The sequence below is a fragment of the Pollicipes pollicipes genome, unplaced genomic scaffold (assembly GCF_011947565.3).
Source record: "Pollicipes pollicipes isolate AB1234 unplaced genomic scaffold, Ppol_2.1 Scaffold_5724;HRSCAF=6776_pilon_pilon_pilon, whole genome shotgun sequence".
Classification (NCBI taxonomy): domain Eukaryota; kingdom Metazoa; phylum Arthropoda; class Thecostraca; order Pollicipedomorpha; family Pollicipedidae; genus Pollicipes; species Pollicipes pollicipes.
The window spans coordinates 12,983,846-13,010,708 of record NW_023596746.1 but is presented as its reverse complement, the minus strand read 5'-3'; the positions used below and the strand labels follow the sequence as shown (position 1 = coordinate 13,010,708).

At 53.9% G+C, this 26,863-nt stretch overlaps 1 protein-coding gene across 1 annotated transcript; it reads left to right on the top strand.

Annotated features, from left to right (window-relative positions):
- The first annotated feature begins 1,426 nt into the window (after positions 1-1,426).
- LOC119102691 (paired mesoderm homeobox protein 2-like) lies at positions 1,427-22,452 on the top strand. Its single transcript, XM_037226148.1, has 3 exons — positions 1,427-1,659; positions 21,589-21,803; positions 22,441-22,452. The coding sequence occupies exons 1-3, from the start codon at positions 1,458-1,460 to the stop codon at positions 22,450-22,452; spliced, it is 429 nt and encodes a 142-aa protein (XP_037082043.1). The 5' UTR covers positions 1,427-1,457.
- Positions 22,453-26,863: the final 4,411 nt, after the last annotated feature.

Genomic DNA, 26,863 nt, shown 5'->3' with positions numbered 1-26,863 from the left:
CCAGTTACCGCAGTATAAGTCTTAGGAATGCATATGCACTTATTGACATGCGTATATAGCAACTCCACAACTTTCAGAGTATAACATACTTGCGTCATTAGGTGTCATGTTCTTCTGTCGGTTTGGCATTTGGGTCGGTACATTTTTAAGCGGATGGTGGGAAATGGGGACTGCACGTGAACACCCGGCGTGCGTACACTCTTCAACAGTTCTAATATAGCACGCTCACACACTAGTACATTCTAAAACAAGAGAACACAACGACGAGAGGCGAGACGAATGGTTATCTTATTTTTGCGTATTTTCACGCATTAGCTATACACATCCTCAAACTTTCAGTTTTGAGTTAATTTGAGAAGTTAAGTGAACCTTCTTTGCTGTATACTTCCCAACGTACAAATCCGTAGATCTCCGGGAGACAGACAGTCACGTAGGTCAAACAACCAGAGACAGAAAGAGTGACAAACAGACAAACAGACAGACATGCAGACCGACCGACCGACTGGCAGACAGACAGACAGACAGACAGACAGACAGACAGACAGACAGACAGACAGACAGACAGACAGACAGACAGACAGACAGACAGGCAGGCAGGCAGGCAGGCAGGCGGGCAGGCAGACAGACAGACAGACAGACAGACAGACAGACAGACAGACAGACAGACAGACGCACACACACACACATACACACATAGAGCTGGGTTGCTTTGCTCGCGCCTTGCCTTAAGTCGTCACGAGCGCGCTACTTGAGCCCGTCACTACAATGGTGGTTAATGAGCTGTTTAGCCCGACAATTAGTTCAATCTTATTTGCGCATTTGTCAGCAAAGGCGTGCTCGAATATTTTGCATTCATCCCGGTACTCATGTGCGTGTAGTTACTAAGCACGGGCTATCACAACGGCCCATGAAGGTCGGCACGTTGCCGTGAGTGCCGGGCGCTGTTTTCCGGATTTCCCTACTTCACGCGGAATCTCACGTGAATAGTCGAAGAATGCCGCCTGACAGCGTTTTTCGCGGATTTCTGAGCGAAAATCGCTCAAAGGCCTCCTAGAATGTTTGGTCTGTAGCTAAAATGCATTAGACAGCGCACAATGATCTAGTTCTCGTTATTTTCGACTGATAGCACCTTTTGTGATCGCCAGAATATCACAAGATCAGCAAATGCATGTGAAATGAACTTGAGAAAACACCCGGGAATAGTTTTTTCAATGATCGTATAAATTACCGCCCTCCAGCATGCACGCCCAACCCCAAAGCCGTTCCAGCCGCTCCTCGGGGCACCACTCCGCGGCATCCGACCGACGGGGCGCGGCCGGCGCCGCTCGCCGCCACCAGGGGGCGGAGCGTCGGTAACGACGAGGGTTGTCCGTCGGAACCGACGCGGCGGCCGGCAGTGCGCGGCGCGGGCGCAGGTGCGGGTTGGGCAGTGCCGACGGATCGCGGTAGGTCCGACCATGAACTACAACGCCATGGGCGCGCTGAACCTGTCGGCCGGTTGCGGCTTGCAGTTCGACCCGGGCTCGTACCTGGAGCGGCTGCAGGCGCTGCCCGTCAGCTCGTCAGAGAACACCAAGCGCTTCTCAGTCAGCCATCTGCTGGAGCTGGACAACATGGAGCAGGGACACGCCGCCGACGAGAAGGCTGCCGACAGCGAAGGTAGGCGGCACCACGCGGCTGGGTGCGGCCGACGACGGCGGATGGTCCCGGTCCGGAATGAGGCGGGTCGCTGGCGAGTTGGTAGGACCGCGGTCCGTGTCGTGCTGTAGAACGCTTGCTGGATGTGCTTGAAGCGGAGGTGAAGGCGCAAAGCTTGGGAAGTGCACGTTAGCGCAGGTCAGGACCAGTGGAATGATCATGAAATCGATTCGAAGGGCTGGATTTGCGAGGGTCTCTTCTCTTCTCGCAACTTAATCAAGTTGCGCTACGATCTGCAACGCCGTTGGCGGCCGACTCAAAATCCGCTGCACGGCAGGGCCGGCTCGACCCAGTTGCGGGGCACTCTGGGCCGCGGCATAACGGCGGACTAAGACACGCTATGCGCGGGTGAAACACGACTTGCAGAGAGTGCCATTGGCGTCGGATTGGTAACTGGTGACCATTGGGGCCGGAGGTTGATTTAAGTATTTTTCCACATAAGACAGGGACGAAATGTTTGTAAGATAAGTAGAGGACACGTTTCCTCACCACTTTGGTGACACTGCTTTGTTACTACTTAGGTGCCAAAGATCTTACATCTGTTTGGATTATCAAACGCAGTACTGTATAGCGGAACTTTAAACTTACGTGCAAGTCGGCCTGTTTCATGTGTAAATCATGGTATATGCGTTGCTACGAGAATACTTACGTCGGGAGTTACGTTGCTGTGACGCGAAACCGTAATTTTCATTCATACGTTTGTGTACAAAAATATGCGCCAAATGACTTGAATTCCCAGGATGTTCCAAGCCCACTAACGTGCTTACCCCACTGGCAAGTCATCACAAGAAATCACGCGTTTTGTTCCATGTCGGCACACTTGCAGGGCAATTCACACTTCCTCAGCCTATTCGAAGTGCCACTTCACCTTTGCGAAATTCCGAAGCACCAGTCTAGACGGTTTACCCGGCCGCGTTTCAGCTGCACAAACTCTGGAATCAGCAGCCTGTCCGCCTGCATTGGATCGGGGCTTGATCAGCGCCCCGGGCGCGTCTCGCTCGGTCATCGGTCGAGGGCTTGATGGAGCATGGGGCTGGATCGCCCACTTGGCACCGGCCGGAGCTGCGGGGTGGCACTGCCGCCTGTCATGCTAATGGGTCATGACACCCGGCCGCCCACTGCTGAATCAACTCGATCGCCAGATGGAAATACACTCGCCATTTTGCGCCGGAACTAGTCACGTAAGCGAGCTAAACAACTGATCGAACTTTTGGTACAGATCACGGTAGCTTTTTGGGCTGGCTTTTGTATAACACGTGGGGAACAGCTTGTGATGATATCTTCACCACATTTGTAATGAAGATGGTGGAATTTGCGACAGTGGGGGAAACCCAATCCGTACGCTGATATTCTGCGCTTTCAAATGTCACTTTAGCTAAGAAGCGAACTCCGCGTGCACGTCTCCCCAGTAGCAGTGACATCCACAGCTCGGAACGTTAGTCTATGGGATGCTTCACTTTGGTGGGCTATTTCATCTCTTGGTTCCACTTGTTCCTTCCTCTTGTATTGGGAATGCCATAACACGGGAAAAGTGCTGGATACGTGGCCGAGTGGTTGTGGATTACAGGCGCAAAACCAACAGTCCTCCAGCAACACAATGTTCCGCTAGAACCAGTATGATGCAGTGCGACGCCAACGAGATGAGCAATCCAGCCATCGTAAAGTGGTGGAAGCATCGCTTTTGTAGGCCATTCGTGACATAAACCTGATCCAATAACCCAACTGCTGGCCTTATCGCATATTGACACCAATGTTAAACACATCACGTCATTGGTCACTTTGGCTGGAGCAATGAAGGAAGGGTGACTGAATAAGAACAGCAGGACACCTTAGCGCGGAAAACATGATAAACTTGCCGATGCATATTTCATCTCACAGCCGAAAGCGTTTCACCAGGAGCGACACATCCAGGCCCAGTCGCTGGAACTGGCCCGCAATCCTGACCAGTCTCTCCTGATCACGCTTATCCAGCATCACCTTCACCACGTGAAACCTTTCCGCCCCAGAGAGGTGTTCCAGCAGCCGTTGGCAGCACTCCGCCCCGTCTTCCTTCAGCATCACCTCCAGCACGCACCTGATGATGATGGACAAAGTGCCGGCGTCGAGCTCGGAGCCGAACACGTCCTTCAGCTGGTGAGGCGCTACCGTGCGCAGCAGGTCTGCGTAGGGCGCCAGGGAGCTGCAGGACCGCAGAGCCCGCCAGCGACGCATGAACTCGTACGGCCTCCAGCAGCGCGGCTGGGGACGCGATGGCTCCGGCGCGGCTTCACAGGCAGCAGTGTGGGGCTGATGCCCGACAGGTTCCACGGTCGCCGTGCAGCTGGGAGGGGAACGTGCTGTCGCTCGAGTCGACAGAAGGTCTGGTTCCGTCGCTGGCCCTGGCGGCGGTTGCTGAGGAACCGACTGAGCATGCTGCCTCGGCTCTGACAACGGTTCGCCACTGTGCGATCCGGTATTGAGCTGCGCGGCTCTGGTCACAGGTTTAGCTGTCGAGGCCTTCGGAACCTCCATTGCCGATGAATATTGGTGGGACGAGCGTGACTCACAGACGCCTTGATCGCTCCCGTCCACAGCTAAAGGCGGTTGATTTGTCGGCATTTGCGATCGCTCCCCATGCACCGGGCGAAGGTTGGATTTGTTGTCCTCCGTTCTTATATTACATTGGTTATCGCCCGCATTTATCTCATGGATGAACATTTTATTGCCATCGTTGGTATTGCTGTTAGCCTGGGTTACCACTTCGTCTCCCTCGGTACCCTTCGCCTTCTTCGTCTTTTGGTGTTTGTCGTAGATATTTGGATTGCAAACATGAGCTTCAGCGGCATCACCTACACCACGTGATAGTCTTGAGGCGTGCCTGTCATTAGGTCCAACATCACTTAAGTCAGCACAATTTCCAGATTGCTCTACAATCGAGTCGACTTCTTGTATCAACATTTTCTTCCTGGATTTCTCACTTCCAATGATACGCTTCTCCACCTCGCCAATGTACTTTTTAGCCTGCACATTATTCGGCTCAAGCTGCAGCACCTGCTGGAAGTCCAGCCTGGCTTTGATCCAGTCCTTCGCCATCTGCCTGGCAATGCCTCTGCGCAGGAGTGCCTTGACGTTGTTGGGCTCTCTGCGCAGGACAGAGCCGCAGTCCATCAGCGCCGAGCCGTGCTTCTTCAGCTTCAGATTGGCCTGGGCGCGGTTGTTGTACGCCGCCACGGTCGGGCTGGCGTGAATGCTCCTCGTGTAGTAGACAGCTGCTCTGGCGAAGTCACCACTGCGGAAGTACTCGTTGCCCTTCTCTCTCTCCCTCAGCGCAAGGGCTGCTCTCTCCGGCTCGCTGAGCCCCTTCACGTCCGGCTGATCGTCGATGGCATGGTCGTTCCGTTCCGGAAGCGTCGCAGGTTGCTGAGGTGTATCCGAGTCCTCCAACAGCTTCAGCTGCGCCTCCACATCGTACCGATCCCAGGCGGCATAGTCGTACGAAGAAATTCGGGCCGCTTTCGGGTCGGCCGGCTTCTGCTCTTCCCTCGCCGTGGTCAGCTGCACTGTGCCACGCACTGGAGGGAGCTGGCCATCGTTGCTGTCGATCTTCTCCGCATGGGCGGATTTGAGATCTGCGTCGACGATGGACACCTCACTCTTCCACTGTTCCAAGTCGGAGAGAAGCTCCTTCCTTGCCTGCGAATCCAGCGTTCGAATGGCGGTCGCGGGGTGCTCGGATCGCAGGAGTGGGCTGTTCGGCTTCAGACTTCTGAGCCTGTCTTCAGTGAAACGGCTGAGATCGGGGTACACTCCCTCCTGTCCCGACCGCAGTACGAGCAGGATCTTCTCTACGACTTTTGCGTCTTTGCAGTTCCCAACATATTTATAATCAAGTTGTTCTATATCTAAGCCGTGCTTCGCGCGCAATGACTCGGCTTTGGGGTCGTTTACCACCATCGCCAGGAACGTGGAGCACTCGAGAACAAGTGCCTGTGAGATCACACAGGTACACGAGATAGGCACCGTGCCGTCGCGGTCCTTTTCTACCTAACCAACCAAATCACCGGCTTGGCAAAAACATGGGACTTCTTGGCATGCCGAAAGGGCCACACAGCGGTGATCTGTTTTATGCGCCCCCACTTCCGGCAGCAGGCTGATTGCGGTAACGGGATGACCACATAACGTCGATCACTTCTCACCACACAGCACTGAAGGTTCTCTACAGCTCGCCAGCGAACCAACGAACGCCAGCATCAAACCCACGTTCACGCGAACTGCCCGCAATCGATCAAACACCGGTGGTAACGCCGAAACAGCTGCGCGCAATGCACAAAGGCGGATATTGGTAAGATCCAATCTTAATGTGGACGAATGGCTGAAACTACCACACCTTTCAAGAAGAGACTGGCACGAATAGAAGCCTATAACTGTCTTGAATAAACGGATCACAAAACCCAACGGTGTCCAAAACGGACGTTTTGTTTACGTCAAGTTCCATGCACAAGCCGCTGTGGTTGCTATGACAACTATAAGCGCTGCCATATTTTCATGACGTGGAAAGTATTCCCTTTGAATGGATTAGCATGACAGTACGGACCACAGTGCGATTGAGACACTTTTTGCCTATTTGGAGCAGCTTGGCCACTACTTTTCCTGACCTGAAGCCTGCTTTAACGACTTGAATGTAAATAAGAGACAAATGCGTACAATTTTGACATGGGAAGTAACTTCCCGCGCTTTTACTTCAAATCCGGTTGCACAGACTAAGAAGTAACTAGGTAACATTTCGCCCGCAAACGTCTACTAGTTACGGGAAAATTTGAGATAAGGAGTGTTTCCATGTTCTACCAGGCACCCATCGGGATCCATCAGCGCAGCTGCCTTTGCCATGGAAAAGACATTCACATCGAGCTGAAATGAATTTAAAAGATGCTCTGTCTCGTGGTAAAAAAATCGCGATGATCACAGAGGGACCGGCGCATGGCCAGACAAGATCAGTGGAGCGGAACATTTAGACCGAGAGCCAACCTGCAGTGGGATACCACTGAGCTCTGAAGCGATGTCAGCATATCAAGCGTGGAATTTGTACGTAGGGCAGACGTTGTACGCGTATGCGGGAAAATGAATGCAATGGAAGTTCGCGCTGTAACCTTGTAGGCATCAAAAACAGGTGCCAACAAGTGTGAGGCATAAATTAGGTAGGCGGGTGTGAAAATATGTCTCTTTTCCACATATCGCGAATTTCGCGAGATCATGACAATTGCACAGCAATTGACATCTGTCTTGCCATGGCACGGACAAACGTGATGTGAGTTCACAAATTGCGCAACATAGGGTAAGGATAAAGTCAGCTATTTCAGTGAACTTTTGTATTTTAGATGCGTTTAGCCTACACACGTATCAGGCACAGGGAAGCTCAGGATATGAACCCACGAACCACATAGCTTTGGTCGATAATATAGCCGTGGGCAGTGGAACAGTGTCAAGAGTTGTAGGACATCTGTATTTCAATGAAATAAAAAGTTGCCACTTTTCTATGACTGGATCTTCAGACAGATCAAAAATTTATTGCTGATTTAACCCGTACATAAAGACACCTTTCATGTAGCTGTAGCAATGATGTATAATTTATTACAGGCATCCAAAAGTTTGGGCCCAGGCAACGACATGGCTGCTCTGGCAACGAACGCATGCATTGACATTGACGTTGCTGAAAGTAATTCAGCCTCGGCATTTTACGATTTACCTCGGTGAGGTGGTGCCAGGCTTACGAAACCGGCGGAGTTAAGGAAGCAAGGAGTTACGCCGAAATTACGCCGGTCAGCCAGGAGGTAAGGAGCTACGCCAAAATTATTTTGGCCAGCTTGAAACACGGAGTAGCATCGCTCTTTGAAACTGGTCACAGGCTGCAGGTGTTGCTTAAAACTAATTACGCTGGAATGCCGACGGCCTCACGACTTTGAACAATAACTCCCATGATACGGCACACTGGCTTATACATGTGTTTACATTTCAAAACGCAAAATTCTACAATCTCAGAGTAAATTTCCGTAATTCTCTACTTCCATTAACTCATTTTTGGAGGTTTTTGAACAGTGCGCTAACCCGCCCACGCATATGCCCTTGTAAATGCCCTTCCCGCGGAGCATTAGCGCAACGAGGTTTGTTCGGCCCAAAACAGTCTCAATGCAACGTCAGCGTCGGATCTGCTGCGAGCCGAATCACATTTACGTTTCATATAATCCGTGCGTAATAGTATAAAAGGTGCAGCTGACCATAAGCTATCGCGCAATCATTGCATTAACCTAATTATGTGAGATTATGCCATATCAATGCACTCAAAAGCTTTGCTATTCATCGGAACTAAGCAATTAATTCATATAATATTTCCGAGTAAACGTCACGGTAATCAGCATCAAACCCCCCCCGGTGAGCACAATGATCAAGATAAAACTCCTCCCGATGGTGATTAACTGCTGTACGGTCGGCTAGCCAGCCTCCCCTAATGGTGACCAACTGCTGTACGGTCGGCTAGCCAGCCTCCCCTGATGGTGACCAATTGCTGTACGGTCGGCTAGTCAGCCCCTCCTGATGGCGACTTCCTGCTGCACGGTTGGTTAGTCAGCCACTTCCGATGGCGACCAACTGCTGCACGGTCGGTTAGTCAGCTCCTCCTGATGGTGACCAACCGCTGCATGGTTGGCTAGTCAGCCCCTCCTGATGGTGACCAACTGCTGCATGGTCGGCTAGTCAGCCCCTCCTGATGGTGACTTATTGCTGCACGGTTAGTAAGCCAGCCCCTTCTAATGGCGACCAACTGCTGCACGGTTGCTTAGCCAGCCCCTTTTAATGGCAACCAACTGCTGCACGGCCCGTTAGTCAGTCAGTCACTCAGTCGATAAGTCATTCCGTCAGGCACTCGCTCAACAGGCATGCCGGCCGCTAATTCTTCAGAATGCTAATTCGACAGTCTCCTAATGATCTTGTCGTCAGGGATGTCGATTTTTCAGCAGAAGCTTATTGCGCTGTCCATTCGGAGTTGGGAATCAACACCTTATGAAAACAGACAATTAATGAGCATAGTGTGCAAGGGCACGGTGGATGTCGGAATAAGGAACTTCTCGCTGGGAATGCTGTCTTACGTGTAACCAGTAGGTTATTTCGTCAACATTGTGACAGCACTCGAAAAAGCTAACAGCCTCTAGCATCGTGTTTCTCGATAACGAATAAAGCAGACGGGCTTTTAGAGATGGTGTTCTGTCCAGTCTGCACAGTATGAAGGATTCAAAAGAATGTGATTTATTGGAGTGTCAGGTTTGCTGACTGGCTGATGTGTTAACACACTGAGATGCAGACCGTGTGCACAGAACATCAAGGCGAAAACACTCGGGCCTCACTTCATGCGTCAATGACAGTGAAATGTCACAACTGCAAATTATAAATGAAGACACCCTTTCGAGCTCTGCCACCCATTGCTAATGAGCAGCGAATGTGTCAACGCCTTTGTGGACTAAAGGTCTGGGAGATGTTCACGTTACCAGAATATATTGGCATGCGTATGGTTGAGACAGCCCCATGCCTGTAGCTGAGTCTTGATCGCGCCACCAAGGCGCTACAATATCTGTGCCACGCTTTCCCACTGTGACAATAGTCAGAATTTACAGAAGGCTCAAAAATTCAAAAATGTCAAACGTTCGTCACTGTCCGTCACAGCCGTCTTGCGATGTAGCTGATCGGTCACAGTCTCCCCCGCGACCTGCCGGCCCGTCACAGCCAGCCTGCGGTCTTTCAGGCCCACAGCAGCCCTTCTGCAGCCGGGTGTGGACCCGCCGCTCGCTGTGCCGCCTGCCCCGGGACCCGCCGCGCGCAGCGCCGTCTCCTCGGGACCCGCCGCCCGCTGTGCCGCCTCCCCGGACCCGCCGCTCGCGACGCCGCCTCCCCGGACCCGCCGCTCGCGGCGTCGCCTCCCCGGACCCGCCGCTCGCGACGCCGCCTCCCCGGACCCGCCGCTCGCAGCGCCGCCTCCCCGGACCCGCCGTTCGCGACGCCGCCTCCCCGGACCCGCCGCTCGCTGTGCCGCCTCCCCGGACCCGCCGCTCGCGACGCCGCCTCCCCGGACCCGCCGCTCGCTGTGCCGCCTCCCCAGACCCGCCGTGCGCGGCGCCGCCTCCCCGGACCCGCCGTGCGCGACACAGTGCCGCCGCCCCCGGGACCATCTGCGTGCGGCGCCGCCCGGCGGGCCCGCCGCGCGCGACACAGTGCCGCCGGCCTGTCGCGAGCCGCTGACGTTTTTACGGCCTGGCTGACGGATGGCGGCGCTAAATACCCCTAATTTCCCGGGGGCTCCGGTTTCGCTGCCGGCGGCCGGCGCTGGGAAGGCGGCCGCCGGCGCCGCCCGCCCGGCCCAGTTCGTTATCGTCGCCCGCCGTGCGGAGGGTCGCGCCAAACATCGGTGCACAAACAGGACGCGGGGCGCGCAGCCGGCCGCGGAGGAGCTACGGACCGGCCGCGGTGGCTGTGGTCGCCACCCGAGCCCTGTGTCAGCGCCGGCGCTGCCGAGCACGAGGCGGGGCGGGACGCGTGTTTATCGCCAGGCGGGGGGCAGCTGTCCATTTTGAGGGGCATGCGCCGTTTCCGTTCCGTCTGGGGGATTATTTATGTGGTGCCTAAAACACGCACCACACGATAAATGTGGTGTTGTTAACAGTGGGACGTGTCAGCGAGAAATCCTGCTCGCTCCGTATTCCTCCTGGCGATGTTTGTGAATATGGCTATGGATGTGCGCTATCAATTACCCGATATTACTGATGGTTGACGCAGAAAACCGCACATTAACACGGCAGGACATGGAGATACTGGTATAGGGTGTATCGGCTACTGAGGCCAACTTGAGGACATGATGACAATGTGGAAGTTATGTCGGGAATTAAGAGGCTAACTGCCAGTGGCAAAGCAGGATTTCGCCCAGAAGGCCTTCATTTGACGGGGCAAAATTGAGGTGTGCTTTTTTACCTCTCCAAGCTCGAGATCGTGTTTTGACGTCTTGTGGGGCTGCTTTTATGTTTTAGAAACCCTACGGGCGTACGAAACTCCCCCGCAACCTCCAATTGGGTGAGGGTTCGGGGTACGGACCCAAAAGCCCCCTTCGCTATGCCAGCACCAACCGGCTAATAAGACGTTTCGCATGTTTTAAAACCGAATGTAAGTTTCGTGTGGTGATAGTGAGACGGCCGTGGTCGGATGAGACGGATGGCTCATGTCTACCCACTATCTCGTGGGACTATTATTTCGACGTTTTTCAACGTATTGCGGCATTGGAGAGATTTAAGTGATCGGTAAAGTGACGCTTTCACCATCCTTCAGTTTTTGTTTTAAACCCCTAGTTAGCAAACTAATACCATCACGCTTCTTGGAATCACCCAAAGTGCCGCGAATTATCACAAGGCAAAAGAAAACATCGCTTTCCGGACGTGATCCGCAGGACCGGTCGTGTCTGTCAAGTGTTGAGCCTGTTATCCCAGCACCTGTCCGCCCCTCCCCCGGCCGTCGTCGGCGGCCCGCGCAGGATGTTTGCCGGCGTGCAAGGCCTTCCGGCGGCGCGCCCTGGCCTGCAGCGGCGGCGGGGGCGGCCCGCCGGCGCCGACGACAGACCATCGATCGCCGCTGTCCGGCGCCGCCGGCCGCTCATGATCGGCCGTCGTTTGTTGTTGCGCCCGCAGCAGCGCGCGCGAGTCAACAGCGCGCGCCGGCCGCCGGCCGCCCGTCGAACGGCCGCTTTGAACTGTCAATACGGCCCGTCTGCCCGTCAGGCGGCCGCGATAAAACTGGGGGCCGCAGCCAGATCAAAAGGCCGACCGCGCCGCGCCGGCCGCGCAGTTTGACATGATGCTAAAGATGCTGCCGGCGCGCGCCGCCGCCGCCGCAGGAAAAACACACGCCGGCTATAATTATCTGGCCGTGCGAGCTGTCCCACCGCTCCGGCGGCCGACACGGGACTGTGTCGTCCAGGTCACACCAGTTCCGCCCGCTCCCCATGGCATCTTCGTATTTGCTCATTGGTGTATGTACATCAGTGTAAATTGATGTTTTTTTGTTTGGGCTTTCAATTCCGTTTTGATGGCCGCCCCAAAGCAATATTTGCATTAGCATCTGCCTGCGTCACCTCTGCTCTCTCCAGCGCCCCTGCACCAATTTCGTGCACGTGCCGCCCACCAGCGCGGGCGCGCCGTCGCTCCGCTCCTACGCTCTGCCCCGTGCTCCACGGCTCTGCCCTCGCCCGGCAGCCAAGCGGCCGCCACTACACGAGCCGACAGCGGCCGTTTAGACTAATGGCTTTGATACGATGTCAGCCGGTATTTCGCGCCGCGATTGGCTGGCTGAAATGTTGCCGCGTCTCCTGACCGGGATGTGAGGATGCCCTCCTAGGATGCTCGGGAGCAGTGTCAAAGCGTTCGGGGTAGAGCTAATGTGTCCCTGGGACTGAGTCAGAGTGCCCGGCTGATGAGACAGAGCACTCCGGGAGCTAAGACAAAGCACTCCGGGAGCTGAGTCAAGAGTGCTTCAGGAGCTGAGCAGAGCGTTCTAGAAGCTGAGTCAGAGCACCCCGGGGGCTGAGTAGAGCACTCCGGGAGCTGAGTAGGGCACCCCGGGAGCTGAGTAGAGCACTCCGGGAGCTGAGTCAGAGCACTCCGGGAGCTGAGTCAAGAGTGCTTCAGGAGCTGAGCAGAGCGTTCTAGAAGCTGAGTCAGAGCACCCCGGGGGCTGAGTAGAGCACTCCGGGAGCTGAGTAGAGCACTCCGGGAGCTGGGTCAGAGCACTCTGGGAGCTGAGTCAGAGCACTCCGGGAGCCATGTAGGAGCACCCCTGCAGCGCGTCAGCGGGGCTCGGGCGCTGCTGCTGCGGCGTGGCACCGCACGTTTGACGGAGTTGTCGATGCTGGCGCAGCACTACAGCCCGGCCGTCACGGAAGCCCCAGGTGAAACATCATCGGCGGTGTTAACATGGCGGCCGATCATGGCGGCGACATGACGAGCACCACAACTGGCGGCGGGGAGCGAGGCAGCGGCGACGCCGACAGGGCCGCCTGCCATGCGCCGCGACGACCGGGGCAAGGTGGTCGGCACGGCCGCGTGCCATGTGCCCCGAGGGTCGGGACAAGGTGGTCGGCACGGCCGCGTGCCATGTGCCGCGACGACCGGGGCAAGGTGGTCGGCACGGCCGCGTGCCATGTGCCCCGGCGGTCGGGACAAGGTGGTCGGCACGGCCGCGTGCCATGCGCCGCGACGACCGGGGCAAGGTGGTCGGCACGGCCGCGTGCCATGTGCCCCGAGGGTCGGGACAAGGTGGTCGGCACGGCCGCGTGCCATGTGCCGCGACGACCGGGACAAGGTGGCCGGCACTGTCGCGTGCCATGTGCCCCGGCGGTCGGGACAAGGTGGCCGGCACGGCCGCGTGCCACGTGCCGCGACGGTCGGAACAAGGTGGCCGGCACGGCCGCGTGCCACGTGCCGCGACGGTCGGGACAGGGTGGCCGGCACGGCCGCGTGCCACGTGCCGCGACGGTCGGAACAAGGTGGCCGGCACGGCCGCGTGCCACGTGCCGCGACGGTCGGGACAAGGTGGCCGGCACGGGGTGCGGAGGCCACAGCAGCTGGGTCAATAAACACCAGCTGGAGCAGAAGCCGCCGCTGTGGTGTTTCAACGAGCTGGTTAATCCAGCCTTAGTTTGTGTTTGCAGTCACTCAGGCAGATAGCCGGATGGAGGTCTCGCGAGGAATGGCTATGTCATGGAATATCCTGTGATGGTAATGCTAACGAAACTATAAGAATGTTCCTGCTCAGCCAATGCACGACAAAAGATGAATATCCCATGACGGCAAAGCCTCTGAGAAACTTATTGAAGTGGAAGCGGCGAGCGAACGCGGTTTCGGCCACATTTCTTTCCGTGCAGTGTTCAGGCGCTTGTGCTAACTTCTCCCAAGATGGGTACCCTCCCTCCAGTACATACACCGTCACTGGGAAAAGCGATACCTATTTCATCACTCGAGCAGCGCAAGCGGGTGCACAGCACATGCAGCAGGAGGTCTGGGTCGTGTCGTGACTCAAACACGATTGCTCTTGAAGGGGCTCACCAAAGGAAGCCGCAGGGCCACCTCGCGATCAAAGCAGCGGTGATTGCTGATTACTTAAGAAATACCCACTCGTCAAAATGAATGATTCATAGACATCAATGTTAGTTTGCAAAACAACCGATCGGCCGCCTAAAGCAAGAAGAAAGGAAGTAATTTCCGGGCTTACACAAAGAAGTGCCACACATTCCTGCTGGTATCTGCAAGCATCACGTGTGCCTGGCATCATGAAAACTGGATGCAGGGCCGGACCCATCCCGTGGATTCCCGAACTGGACGCCTGCGACGGTACCACATCCATGGCAAACTCTCCAAACGGTTCACGACTATGAGGAGGCTTCTTACGACCCTCCCTCCCTTCCTACGCTCCCTCAAAACTCTTCCTCACCTCAGATCGACTCCACCTCTCGCCCGCCCGCACGTCTCGCCCGAGAGACCGAGCGAGCTTGATTCACCCGCCGCGCGCGGCCGGCGAGCGGGCGGTGCGGCTTTGAAGTGCCGCCGGAGCATCCCCCGGAGAGGGCAGGCCGCTTTTTCGACGCGACTGTCAGCTCTGATCGGCGCGAGCAACTGTCGGCGGGGGTCGGTGCCGCACATGCCGGGCTGCTGGAGGCCGGCCGTCGCCCGAGGCCGGCGCTGACCCGCGCCGCGAGCGGGCCCGTCGACGTCGACGATACAATGGCGTCGGCGTCGGCGACGGCGCGGCCGGCGCGCGCCGCGCTAATTCAGGAGGCTTCGCCCGTAGATTAACAGGCAATTAAACGGATTTACGAACGCAAATGTTGTGCCCGCCTGCCAAGACGGCCGGCTCCCACGGGCGCTGTTGGAGCGACGGACGGGTTTTTCAGCCGTTGGGAGCCATCGCAGCGGCAGTGTCGGGTTTCATGATGCGTCGTGTCGGACAGAACAAACTCTGCAAAGCGGTAATGATGCGATAAACTGATGATCACCAAGTAGGCCGGTGAGTTGTAGGGTTCAGCTGCTTCAGCTCGTACAGCAATGCCAACAAGCATGAATGCTGCTGGGGCGCTGCGATGAAAACGTGCGTAGGGAAACCAGGCTGTCAAGTCTGATTTTATGGCTGCGCAAAGTCAGCCTGATTAAGTTGTCGGTTTTCAGAGGGCCAACAGCATCATTTCACGGTTGTCTCTCACCAAACGAGTTGCGAGCCCCACGCCCGCTAATGTCCTGGTGGCATTCAGCAGGTGCTACAGACCCCAAACACGCTGTGGGAAGCGAGCGACATTTCGGCTTTTTGCCCGCTACCATGTTTTGCCAATTAAAGAAGTCGGTGCGCTGTGCTGGGTAATTTGTTAATTAGCGATGAGCTCCCATGCCATTTCCCGGGGCTGGGAATGTTCCTTAAACTGCAGCAACATCGTATGTGCGAGTGATTTCAATGACATGCCTGTTCCACGGCAACCAAGTTAAGAATGCATCGCAAAAGTTGACATTTGAGATCAAATATGCTGAAGTTCCAGCGTGTATCATGCAATCATCGGTAATGTCATAGGTACTTTGATCAAATGCTTACGGTGTCGCGGTGGCAACGTGTCATTCTATTGAGAAGTGCTAAGTGTAGCCAGTCTTTAATAGATTAATATTCAAACCGATTCAAAAGAAGTAACTCATTACCATGTGTGTTAGGCACCGCGTTGCTTCACTAAAGGAAGCTCAGATATTTATCACAAAATATCCATGATCTCAAGCAAAAGGTTCGGATGCCCATTCCTGTGTGTTGTCTGGAAAATGGGTAAAAAAAATGTAGCATAGGCCTCTAATTCATGTGATATTTTTGCATTTATCGCCTCTCTTCACAGGCGTTTTTTGTTCGGCAAAGTTTTGATTTCAATGGGAAAGCGTCACATCCAGAAGCCATAGAAAAAAAAACATCTGCTACTGACGCTTGAGGATCATTTTGCCGCCAAAGATGACGAAAGAAAGCAGACCTAGCTAACACAAATTAAACCACTGGCATATAACCTCAACTGATGTATGGTCTAATAGGGGATGGTAGCTGCAAGCAGCATGAGCTGAAACATTTAAAAAAGTTCGGGTTCCAAGTGTAACTTGTAGGTCCTATTTTTACTTGCAAAGCTATAGACGTAATGCTAAGTTCCTGATTGAAGATTCAGTCCAGAATCAGTCCCCTGAAATTTGGGAGATGCAGCTGCATCCTCACCTAAGAGCAAAGTTACACCATGCAAAGAGGCACGAGCAATAAGCAAAACGCAGTGTAGCCGGCAGCCCAACTGCTCCGAAGCTATTGGTTGCGCGTCCGCCGGTAGCTATCAGATTGACGGAGGCTTGAGAGAGGCTGAAGCGCCAAACCAAAGCCTCAAACCGCTACAAAATACACCACCCCAGAGGGCGGTGCCACCAATACACCAACCCCAGAGGCGGTGCCACAAATACACCAACCTCAGAGGCGGTTGCCACAAAATACACCCAACACCAGAGTCCGCGTGCCACAAACACACCAACCCCAGAGGTGTGCCACAAATACACCAACCCCATAGGCTGGCGCCACAAAATACACCAAACCACAGCGGCGGTTGCCACAAAGATACACCAACCCCAGAGGCCTGGCCAATACACCAACCCAGAGGCGGTATCCACCACATACACCAACCCCAGAGGCGGTGCCACAAAGATATCACCAACCCCAGAGGCGGTGCCACAAAATACACCACCCCCAGAGGCGGTGCCACAAATACACCAACCCCAGAGGCGGTGCCACAAATACACCAACCCCAGAGGTGGTTTCCACAAATACACCAACCCCAGAGACGGTGCCACAATATACCAACCCCAGAGACGGTGTCACAAATATACCAACCCCAAAGGCGGTGCCACAAATACACCAACCCCAGAGGCGGTGCCACAAAGACAGCGCCGCACATGGATAAAGCTATTAACATGGGGCATTCCGCAGGATTGGGGGCCTTCGCGGTCAAAGTACGAAAAACAGGCGTGCATGAAATGCCATGATTATTGTACTTATGCGATGCATGTTGTAGCCAGACCGCTTTACGGAGTGTATGGGCAGTGGTTTTCCTTTTTTGCACGCTGGACAGGTCAGGATGTATGGTGAGCTAGACCGGGCTGGAAGCCTCCCAAACATTACGCGCTTGAATAAGCCGGTAGCTGCTTTGTAATGTGTTTTTGTGCAGGCCTAAATTTCAGCAACTGTGACGATGAGAGTTTTAGTTCAGCGCAATAGTAGCTCTCATATGGTTTTATTAAATCCAACACGTCTGCACGACTTGGCTGCGTTGCTCGAGCTTCGCGTTGGTCGGGACAAACGCCTCCTCCCAGTCCCACCCTGGGTCTGCTCCCAACCGCTGAAGCGATACTTTCTTAGTCCGAAGAGGACCTCACTCCGTGCTGGATCATGGCCATGCCGTCATAATGACGACCTCCTTCCGTATCATAGACCACGAGCCGTATCATAGACCTCCAGCCGTTCCACAGACTTCCACCTGTTCTACAGACCTCTTGCCGCACCACAAACCCCCAGCCGTATTACAGACCTCCAGTCTTACTACAGCTTGTCAGCCGTACCATAGAGCTCCAGCTGTGCGCAGACCTCCAGCCGTGTTACAGACCTCTTGTCACACCAAAAACCTCCAGCCATACTACAGGCCTTCAGTTGTACCACAGATCTCCAGCCCTGCCACTGACCTCCAGCCGTACCACAGCCCTTCAGTTGTACCACAGATCTCCAACCCTACCACAGACCTCCAGCCCTACCACAGCCCTTCAGATGCACTACAGACCTTCAGCCGTACCACAGAACTACCGTACCATAGAACTCCAGCCGAACTCCAGCCTTGGTGCCAAATATGTTTTTGGACAGCGAATTTTGGTGACGGCCGAGACGAAATAGTACAGCATCAAAACATAACATGAGGTTTGCATGCATAGATATTATGCCTCTATGGCAAACATTTCGTCACACAGCACCGCAAACGTTTCGGTAAGCACTCTTCATCCTACTCTACGGCACCATGGTATCTTTTCCGGGTAAAATATTCCATGATTTTTTGTTGGTCGGCCGACCCAGGTGACAGTTCGGCGACAAATCAGTGTATTCTCCATGGCCCGGCCAGTCGGCTGATTCGCTGTTTTTAACAGCCGACCCTCTCAGTGTCCCGAAATAGACAGTATAAAATGCTGAAAAACCTAGATATGGAGCTTCATCTGGCCGCAAAGAACATGTTTCAATCGTTGCGATGCGACTAACGTGAAGTGGGTGTTGACTTTCAATGCTCCGCAATTTTGCAAGTGGCATTCGCAAAGCTGTTAAGGGCAAGCCGTTTTGTTAAGAGCCTTTCAAAGTTTCATTGAAGTGCATATTGACGAAACAACCCGCCGGAGCATAAGAATAAATATATATTAGGCCCATTGTGTTGCTGCCCATTGCCAAATCACACAATTGAACTGCATTCATTTAGAACCACCAACCCATACTTCTAATCACGGGCGAAATTATGATCTGAAATCATTGGTCAGGTGTATGCTGTGCCATGGATATAAAAGCATGGGACACATATGATATGGGGACTAGAGCATGCAAAATGGACGGACACGAATGGCTGCGGCAGGGACGGTGATGGCAAACATGGCTGAGGTTCCTGCCGGGTTGGTCTAGTGCCCAAGCCCAATCGCACTGGGTATGCAGTTCAGGATGTGATGCGCAAGTCTAGCATTAATCAATAACACACCGAAGTTGTTCGGAAGATCGCGTTACCTGGTAATCAGGGACACGAAAAGAGGTTACAGCCGACGACCCGACAACCTTTTGCTGGATCGTACGCAATTGCAAACATGTAAGATTTTGCAGCACCCTATCTAATGGTACTACCGCACTCAGAGATGTTAGTCTGCTTACATAGTGCATGATGGCGCCGAAGGCTGTCATTGGTGAGGTGGCTCGAGTCTGCTATCAACCCACGCACGTGAGGGCTACTGCGAACGATTTGCTCTCCTGATGGCACCATCTATGCGAGAGGCAATGGCTAAGTTTGAATCTAAGACCGCGATCGGGTTTCTCATCTCAGGTGAGCCTCTTAGGATGACACTTTTGATAGAACAAGATATACGTCTTTTTTACTTGGACTGAAAGTTGACATAATGTAATTTCACTGCATACTTAATTGTTATTAATTATTATCGTAAAATTGAATTAAAATAGATACAAGTAAATAAATCAATTAAATTAAAAAATTACAGTAACATAAATTTTTAAAATTATCATTGTAAAAGTATAAAAAATGCTAATATGATAAATAATTTCAAACATATGTTCAAATTGGAGGTATTCTTTCAGATCAACTTCAAGAAGGGAAGTGTTGTCAGGGGAACGAATCTGCCCACAAAGTTTCGGAGTCGGTGTGCCTGACGCGAGCCGACCGGCGACAACGCGCATATCATCGCATTTATGAGATCGAGGGTCACACGTGAGCAGCGCGCAGGAGGCGGCTCAGACATGAGCCCGACGAGGTGTGTCCAGTTCATCTCCCGTGTTTTTACCAGCTGCCCACGCCCACCACAGCCCGCCACAGTCACCGCCGATCACATCGCGACGCGGCCCGGCCCGCCCCTGCCGCCGATGAGGGGCCGCGGTCCGGCCCGCCCCGACCGCCGATGAGGTCGCGACCCGGCCCGCCCCGGCCGCCGATGAGGTCGCGATCCGGCCCGCCCCGGCCGCCGATGAGGGGCCGCGACCCGGCCCGCCTCGGCCGCCGATGAGGCCGCGACCCGGCCCGCCCCGGCCGTCGATGAGGGGCCGCGACCCGGCCCGCCCCGGCCGCCGATGAGGGGCCGCGACCCGGCCCGCCTCGGCCGCCGATGAGGCCGCGACCCGGCCCGCCCCGGCCGCCGATGAGGGGCCGCGACCCGGCCCGCCCCGGCCGCCGATAAGGGGCCGCGACCAGGCCCGCCCCGGCCGCCGATGAGGGGCCGCGACCTGGCCCGCCCCGGTCGCCGATGAGGCCGCGACCCGGCCCGCCTCGGCCGCCGATGAGACCGCGGCATCGGCACATTCCAGCGGCGGCGCGGCTGGACGGCCACGTGGTGGCATACCCGGCGCGCGCGCGTCGGCTCGGTGGCGCGCCGCGACGCGGCCCGCCCGCGCGCGGACGGCTCGGAGGCGCGCCTGTCAAATGCAGCCGGCGGGCGGTGACGGATGGCCAGGCGACGGCGACGGTACGCCGCCGGCGGCGACAGTCGAGGCGGAGTGGGCCCACCGCCATCGGCGACCGTCGAAGCGGAGTGGGCCCACCGCCATCGGCGGCAGTCGAGGTGGAGTGGGCCCACCGCCATCGGCGGCAGTCGGCGCGGAGTGGGCCCACCGGCATCGGCGGCAGTCGAGGCGGAGTGGGCCCACCGCCATCGGCGGCAGTCGAGGCGGAAGAGGCCCGACGCCGTAGCGTGTAGTTGTGCAGCAGTCGGCTGGCACAGCGCTGCCCGTTAGTTGAGCTAGGGCTGTGAGGAGTGACTGTGAGCTGTGGCTGCGTATGTATGGCTATGAGCTGCAGTGTGGTCCATCAGCTCACCATGCTGCGATCGCGAAACAGGGATGAAGAGTGAAGGCACATCAGAGGGCTGACAAGACTGAGGCCGGCTGTACGTGCACCGAGCAAGCTGTGATACTGCATTGAGTCGTGTGTACTGCTGAATTAAAGACAATATCGCTAAACTGACGCACTTCCCAAACTCTCTGCTACGCAATGAGTGCCCAAACACTTACTAAACATTTCATTAAGTTTCGGAAGTAACCGCGGCACTTGAGGGATGCATTACCATCAATCAACCCATTTATTATTACAATCAATTCATTAATCGCTTGGCACACGGAGATGGGCGAGTATTATTCCTAAAAATAAGTGGTAGCTGTCAAAATTGCAAGCGTGCTTCGGGCTACCTTGAGGCCGAACAATGGCTTTGTTAGCATCAGCATCGCGTTCTGGCGATTACAGGATGGATGACCACGACCACTCTCCAATGTTAAAGGGTGCCTATTGGGTGTTGATTGGCCTTATCGCAGTCACTAGCGTTCGGCGAAGTCACGCGGGCAAGCCAGTGCTATATGTTCGAAATCACGCATGCATGTTGATGGTGCATTTAAAGGTATATTTTCTCCGCATGTATTCGTTTGAAACGTGTTTGACCTTAGTTATCCGGTATATTACATGAACAATATCTGCAACGCAATGCTGTCTCCAGTCGGGATTCCAATTGTTTGAAAAATGGCTACGGCGCCGACGTGCTCCACCATGTATGGCCAGCACGAGGGCCAGCACAGCCTTTGACCAGCATAGCCCTTGGCCAGCACAGCTCTTTGCCAGCACAGCGCTGTGGCCAGTACGGCACATCTCCCTATGCATGCTCCGCTGCTGGGGTTAGGGAAAACCAAAATATAGCGGGGAGGTCAATTCAGCTCAATATTGTCGTACAGTGGGCTAGGCATGGACTCGTCACTCGTTCGCTCAAAGTGGGAACACGCTCAGGTGATCATTTTTGTGTATTTTCGAGTCAACAAGCGTTACGGATAGCGACAAACCCGAGGCTCCAAGCAGGGTAGATGTAACTACCTCCTCCTCCAGCAACAGATCGGACTTGAGTACTCTACACACCTCCAAGACACACCCTTGAAGGTGTAGCACGAAAAATGGCCTATGCGGCATCTCACTGGCACGCGCTCCCCCATTATGCATTCGCCGACATTACTGCACCCGTGCCGACGCAGCCTGACCTCCCCTGCCCCGCCGTGGTCCGACAGAGGACGAGCTCGCCAAGGACTGTGACCAGACGGCCAAGGGCGGTGCCGTCGGCGGCGAGGCGGCGCGCAAGCGGAAGCCGCGGCGGAACCGCACCACCTTCACCTCGGCCCAGCTGGCCGCGCTCGAGCGCGTGTTCGAGCGCACCCACTACCCGGACGCGTTCGTGCGCGAGGACCTGGCGCGCCGTGTCAACCTGAGCGAGGCGCGCGTGCAGGTGAGCTGTCGCCGGGGAGGGAAGGGTGAGCAGCGAGATGACGTGACGATGGCGTGGTGAGAAGGTGTGTGACGTGGTGAGCAGTTACATCGCGAGGAGGCGGTGAGCTGGGTGAGCGGCTGGTAAGGTGGAGAGGCAGTGAGCGTATTGGAGGGCTCCGTCGGCGCTGGCTAGTATCATTCAAGGGAAGCGCAGTGTGTGACATGGCGGGCAGTGCCGAAGCATGTAAATTCACGAACTGTAAAAAGTTCACAGCGACAGCAGAACTGTTTGCACTCATTTAAACGATTACCTTATGATGCATCTGTGTGGAAACGTTGCGGGTCTTTCGGTAATGATGAAAGAAAACCAGCATGTTGTGAAGGATGTTCGCATCGCTTTGCAAGATCCTCAGCTGGCGTCATGATAAACTTCGATCGCGCGCCGATAGCAAACAAGAGAGGTAGAATGACTAATTTAGCTCATGATGCTTGTTGCCAATCGTCCCCGCTTTCAGTCATAAAGGTGAGCACAAAAAAGTAGATTTCAGCAAATTAAGCGATGTCTTGGGCTTCCACCGTTATGTCATACATATCTGTGGACATAATTCGGTTTTGCGCGAAAGGCTGGAACTCTCCCGGCACTCTGCGCTCACCAGCTCGGCTTGTGAAGGAACCAGCAGCGATGTCTCGCAGCTGTCGAATGCGAGCCTCCTCTCAAGTTCGAATTTCTGAGCACAGCGTGCTTTTTTGCTGATCATACAAATGCGACAGGCTGGGAGTGACAGGAAACTGAACGAATGCCGCATTCAAACGCTGGCCGGTAATGAAGCATTTGACGATCATTGCTCCAGTACTGTTTCGAGTTCGTAAAATGGTGTCTCAGACCATTAGCATAATAATGGTGAGGTCGAAACCTGATCCTTACCGGCGCTGACTTTGACTGGAGGCCATGCTTGCTGGATTCTCAGCGTGCGGATGGTTTGGTCATAACTACCGCTATCTTCCATGCCTTCTGTAATGGAGGAACCGAGATTCCGCTGGTAATAAGCACCGCCCCATGTATGCATCCAGGACCTTTGAAGAGTTGTGCTTTGTCTACAACACATGTGCTTTCCGAGAGAATAAGGTACAGCGTAGTCCTACCGTCAAAGTAAATTACATCTTATAACCATGCTTTGTCACAGCTTGACCAGCGATGTTGGGGAGGGGCAGAGGGTAACCTGCCACCATGCTCTCCGCTCTCCACATCTAATACCAGCAGGGCCTGTTGGGGTGCACTGCAAGCGCGCCGTGTAACAGAATGCTAAACCTTAGACAGAATAGTCGAGAGGAGATATCTTGTAACCTTTCTCAAGAATATTTTTCCGGGAAAACAGCGCGTAGCGTACGTGACCATTTCATGAACACCCTGGAGAAGGAGAGCGAATGCACCACTGGGCAAACCCATAGTAGACCGACATAAGCAGGGGTGCAAAGCGCAACAAATACTAACTCTGAAATATGTACGCTAGCAGTAGCTAACGATTGGGCCGACCTAAAAATTGCTGTACATTAGTATTTCTAGGCCTATTCCCAGACCTGTTCGTATAGCTAGAGGGCAGACCCAGGGATCGTTGCACGCATTTTTTTTAATCTTCGTCCGAGGCTGAACACACAAAAGGTTTCATGGAACCTGGTTTGAGCAGCCTTGTTTCGGTAAGGCACATTCAAAACTAGCTCACTGCTCGTTGTAACGGACACCGACGCCCGCTGGCAAATTTCTCTCTATCCTGATCCATCTGTCTACCAGCACGGCTCATCGAAACCTTTCGGCGTAGCCGTCTGGACAGCCCTCAGCAGTGCCGCGTATGGGGTCTTACGACGTCAGACTCCGAATATCAGCAATGCTCAGGAGGCTCATGTGGCGTCCATGGTACCGGATGTTTGTGGTCAGCAATATCCTAACCTTATACTGTTGTCAATCGTAACCTCCCGGCTTAGTTGTTCGTGTTTCTGCTAGCTCTTAATGCAGGACCATTCATCCGTCATTAGGATGTGCGAGCTTAGATCATTTGTTATTTAGATCTGGTTTAGTGACGGCGTCTGCACTGATTATTGATTTTATGGGGTTTTACGCCTTGATATTTTCAACTCTGCTCACTTCTGGCCCTGAACACAAGCTCGAAGCGTCGTGTATTACAAATGTAGCCAAGACAACGCCTTTTAACAAATACCGCCTCTTGTATTGCACGCCGATAGCTGTCAGCAAGGCATTCTGAACTCGTAGTGACGAAAACCAGATGCTTAATACCTCTCTTGCTTCTCTCAATAACAAACAACGTATAAGCACTAACACAGCAAAGCACTCACCAAATTGGCCGAATCCGCAGAATGCGAATACGTCACGCGTCGGGTTAGATTGAATCAGGAACTTGCACTTAGACCCAATTATGAGTTGACCAGTTTGACTTGTTTCAGCCCACATGGATGGGACGGTTTGAAGATAGACAAAACGTAAACACTTGCTAACTGACCTTAAGTACCAGCTGGAACGGCAATTGGCAAAGAATCTCACACCTATAAAGACATTATTTCCAAAAGCTAACAATACAAAACAGATCACGCAACTCATTATCATATCTGCGGTCAAATTCTCAAAGGAACAGGTGGTATCGACCGATTGGTGTCAGCTGATAAATAATTGAAAAGATGCCTTGGAAACATCGCTTCAATTAAAAGCAAAATGAAAAAGGCCAAACAATAAATTTGGTTTGCTACGAGATAAATCAAACCTATCATAGCATTTTCAGCGATTTAATTCAATCTCATGAAGTAGCATTGCAAACATCATAAAGTCAAGTCATTTCCTATAACAAAGAAGCAAAGTGAAGTAAATGTTTACGCTCCCCGTCACAAAAGAGAGTACGCCTCAAATCAGTATTAAACTTCTTTGCATATTCAAATTGCAGTCCAATTTTCATCACCCATTTACAAGTGAACTTCAGCAATACAGCTACTGAGATGTTATTCCAATGTAATTATTAAGAAGGCCACATACCCTTTGTCAAGAAATCCAGGTGAAGTAACGTGAAAGTAAGCGTCCCATCACAAACTGCCTGTTCATGCCTCTCGTATGAAGGTTGAGCAAGCCTCCAAGTAACTCAGAGAAAGGGCTTGGTCAAGTTTGGGCCATAAAAGTGGTAGACGGCAAGACGACCTTTCTGATCAGTTGGATGCCGATATTGCCTGATGAGTCACGCAACCCGGTCCGGATCATCTGATGGCCCGTCAATTGTACACAGTTTACCACCGAGTTTGCATGGCAGTAATGGTGAGCAACGTTAGCGAGTACGGTGATGCACCGTGACATTCACATGCTTCTTACGGCTCCTACAGCTATCATCCTATTTTAATTAAGTGTAAACATACGAACAGAAGTCGCAGTGAATGCTTCGCCGAAATGTTGTTCGTTTCAGCGATCGCGATCACCATTCTAAGCCAACTATAGCGCACGTGCTGTAGCCAGTCTGTCGCCTGCGGCACCTTAAAATACAAATTCTTGCGTCGAGAAAGCATCACGTGCGACAAACGCGCGCACTTCGTCTCGGCGTGCACAGCTGTCTAATTCGCAAAAACTGTGATACGGATGAGTTACGACTAAAAACTGTGGGCGATGATGCGCGCGGCTCATCCTATTTTTAATAACGTAGCGGGGGCGTTTCCATTTCAACAGTTTTGACACTGCCTGAACAGATTTCAAATCTTACTTCTGCTTCTTCTGAAAAGGTATTTCGTAACCTTAGATCGTGTTAAAATATACTTTTTTACGGCACCTTTGAAAGCCTTCGGCAGTCTGAACTTATCTAGATCCGTAATCACCTATGTGGCCGCACAAATTCGCCTCGGAAATTTTCAGCTTGACATGCATATCTTTCTGTGTTATTTTAGTGACACTTCGTTTATAAGAATAAGAAGCATGGCCCGGCTGCGTGCTGAAAACCTTATCAGAAGGCACGTCTGAGCCAGCCTAAGCCAAGGTTTTCGGTTTCAGGTCACGGCTGTTTTGCCTTATTTTGCTTCATTTTACGAACATCTCAGCCAGAGGTCGACATTCTAAGCCACCTTATTTGCATCACAACCCACATTTGATCACAGATATAGACGTAAACTAAAAACTGAATTGGCTTGAGACCACCTGGAAAAGCATCCATGGGTCATAGCCATTCACCTGCCTAAATCGGATGTGCTGGCGGTCAGGTCGTGCCAGGTCCTTCCGGCCAGGTCCTGCCAGGTACTGTCGGTCAGGTCTCGCCAGGTCCCGTCCCGTCGGCAGGGCGCCAGGTTCGGTGCCTGAGCTGCTCCAGGGAGTTGGTGCCACCAAGTTAATAATATAGTTTTTTCCAGCCGGATGTTCGCATACGGCATTGCCATGCGTTTTTGGAAACAAAACGGTAGTTCGTTTTGAACTTCGAATGAATCGATTAAGTTTTTAATGTAGCAGTGCATGACAAATGCAGCGGTACCGTAAAGTGATACAACCTACGCACAGAGCCATAGCTTTAAAAATATTGGTTAAAACTTGGTGAAATCGCCGGCCATCATTCCATGCCTAAGGGCTGTGGAACTGCAAGCTTTCCAAAAGCGTTAGGACGGCTCGGGTCGGGTCGTGTCGGGGCGGGTTGGGCCGCTTGCCCAAACACAAAGCCAGTTATATTTCGTACAAGCTTGGCGAGCGGCCTCGCTACTAAGCATTTCGATGTCTCTGTGGGGTGTTCCCCAACTGAGTCAGAATCAGACGGGTTTCGTTCCACATGTCGGGGCGGAAGGCCGGACGCATCTGGTGTGGGGCAGATCAGCGTTCCTTTGTTGTCGCTGCCAGCCTTCCGTTCAAGTTCAGGGTGAAGCTGGCACCAATAATTCGCCGCCAGCGGTCTGCCTCCGGTGCCTGTGTGTGGCGGCCGGCGGGGAGGGGCGGGGAGGGGCGGGAAGGGGAGCGCCCGGCCGGATCAGCGGCGCCGTCGCCAGCCGGCCGGAAATAGGCGGCGGTCCGGCGGCGGCGGCGCGGCGGCAAGCTCTGATCGGCCTGATGTGCAGTGACGG

What these genes read in the sequence shown, in the direction of transcription:
- LOC119102691 (XM_037226148.1), top strand. Translation starts at nt 1,458, where the DNA reads ATGAACTACAACGCCATGGGCGCGCTGAACCTGTCGGCCGGTTGCGGC. An exon ending in GAAGGCTGCCGACAGCGAAG is followed by an intron (nt 1,660 to 21,588) that starts GTAGGCGGCACC and finishes GTGGTCCGACAG; the next exon opens with AGGACGAGCTCGCCAAGGAC.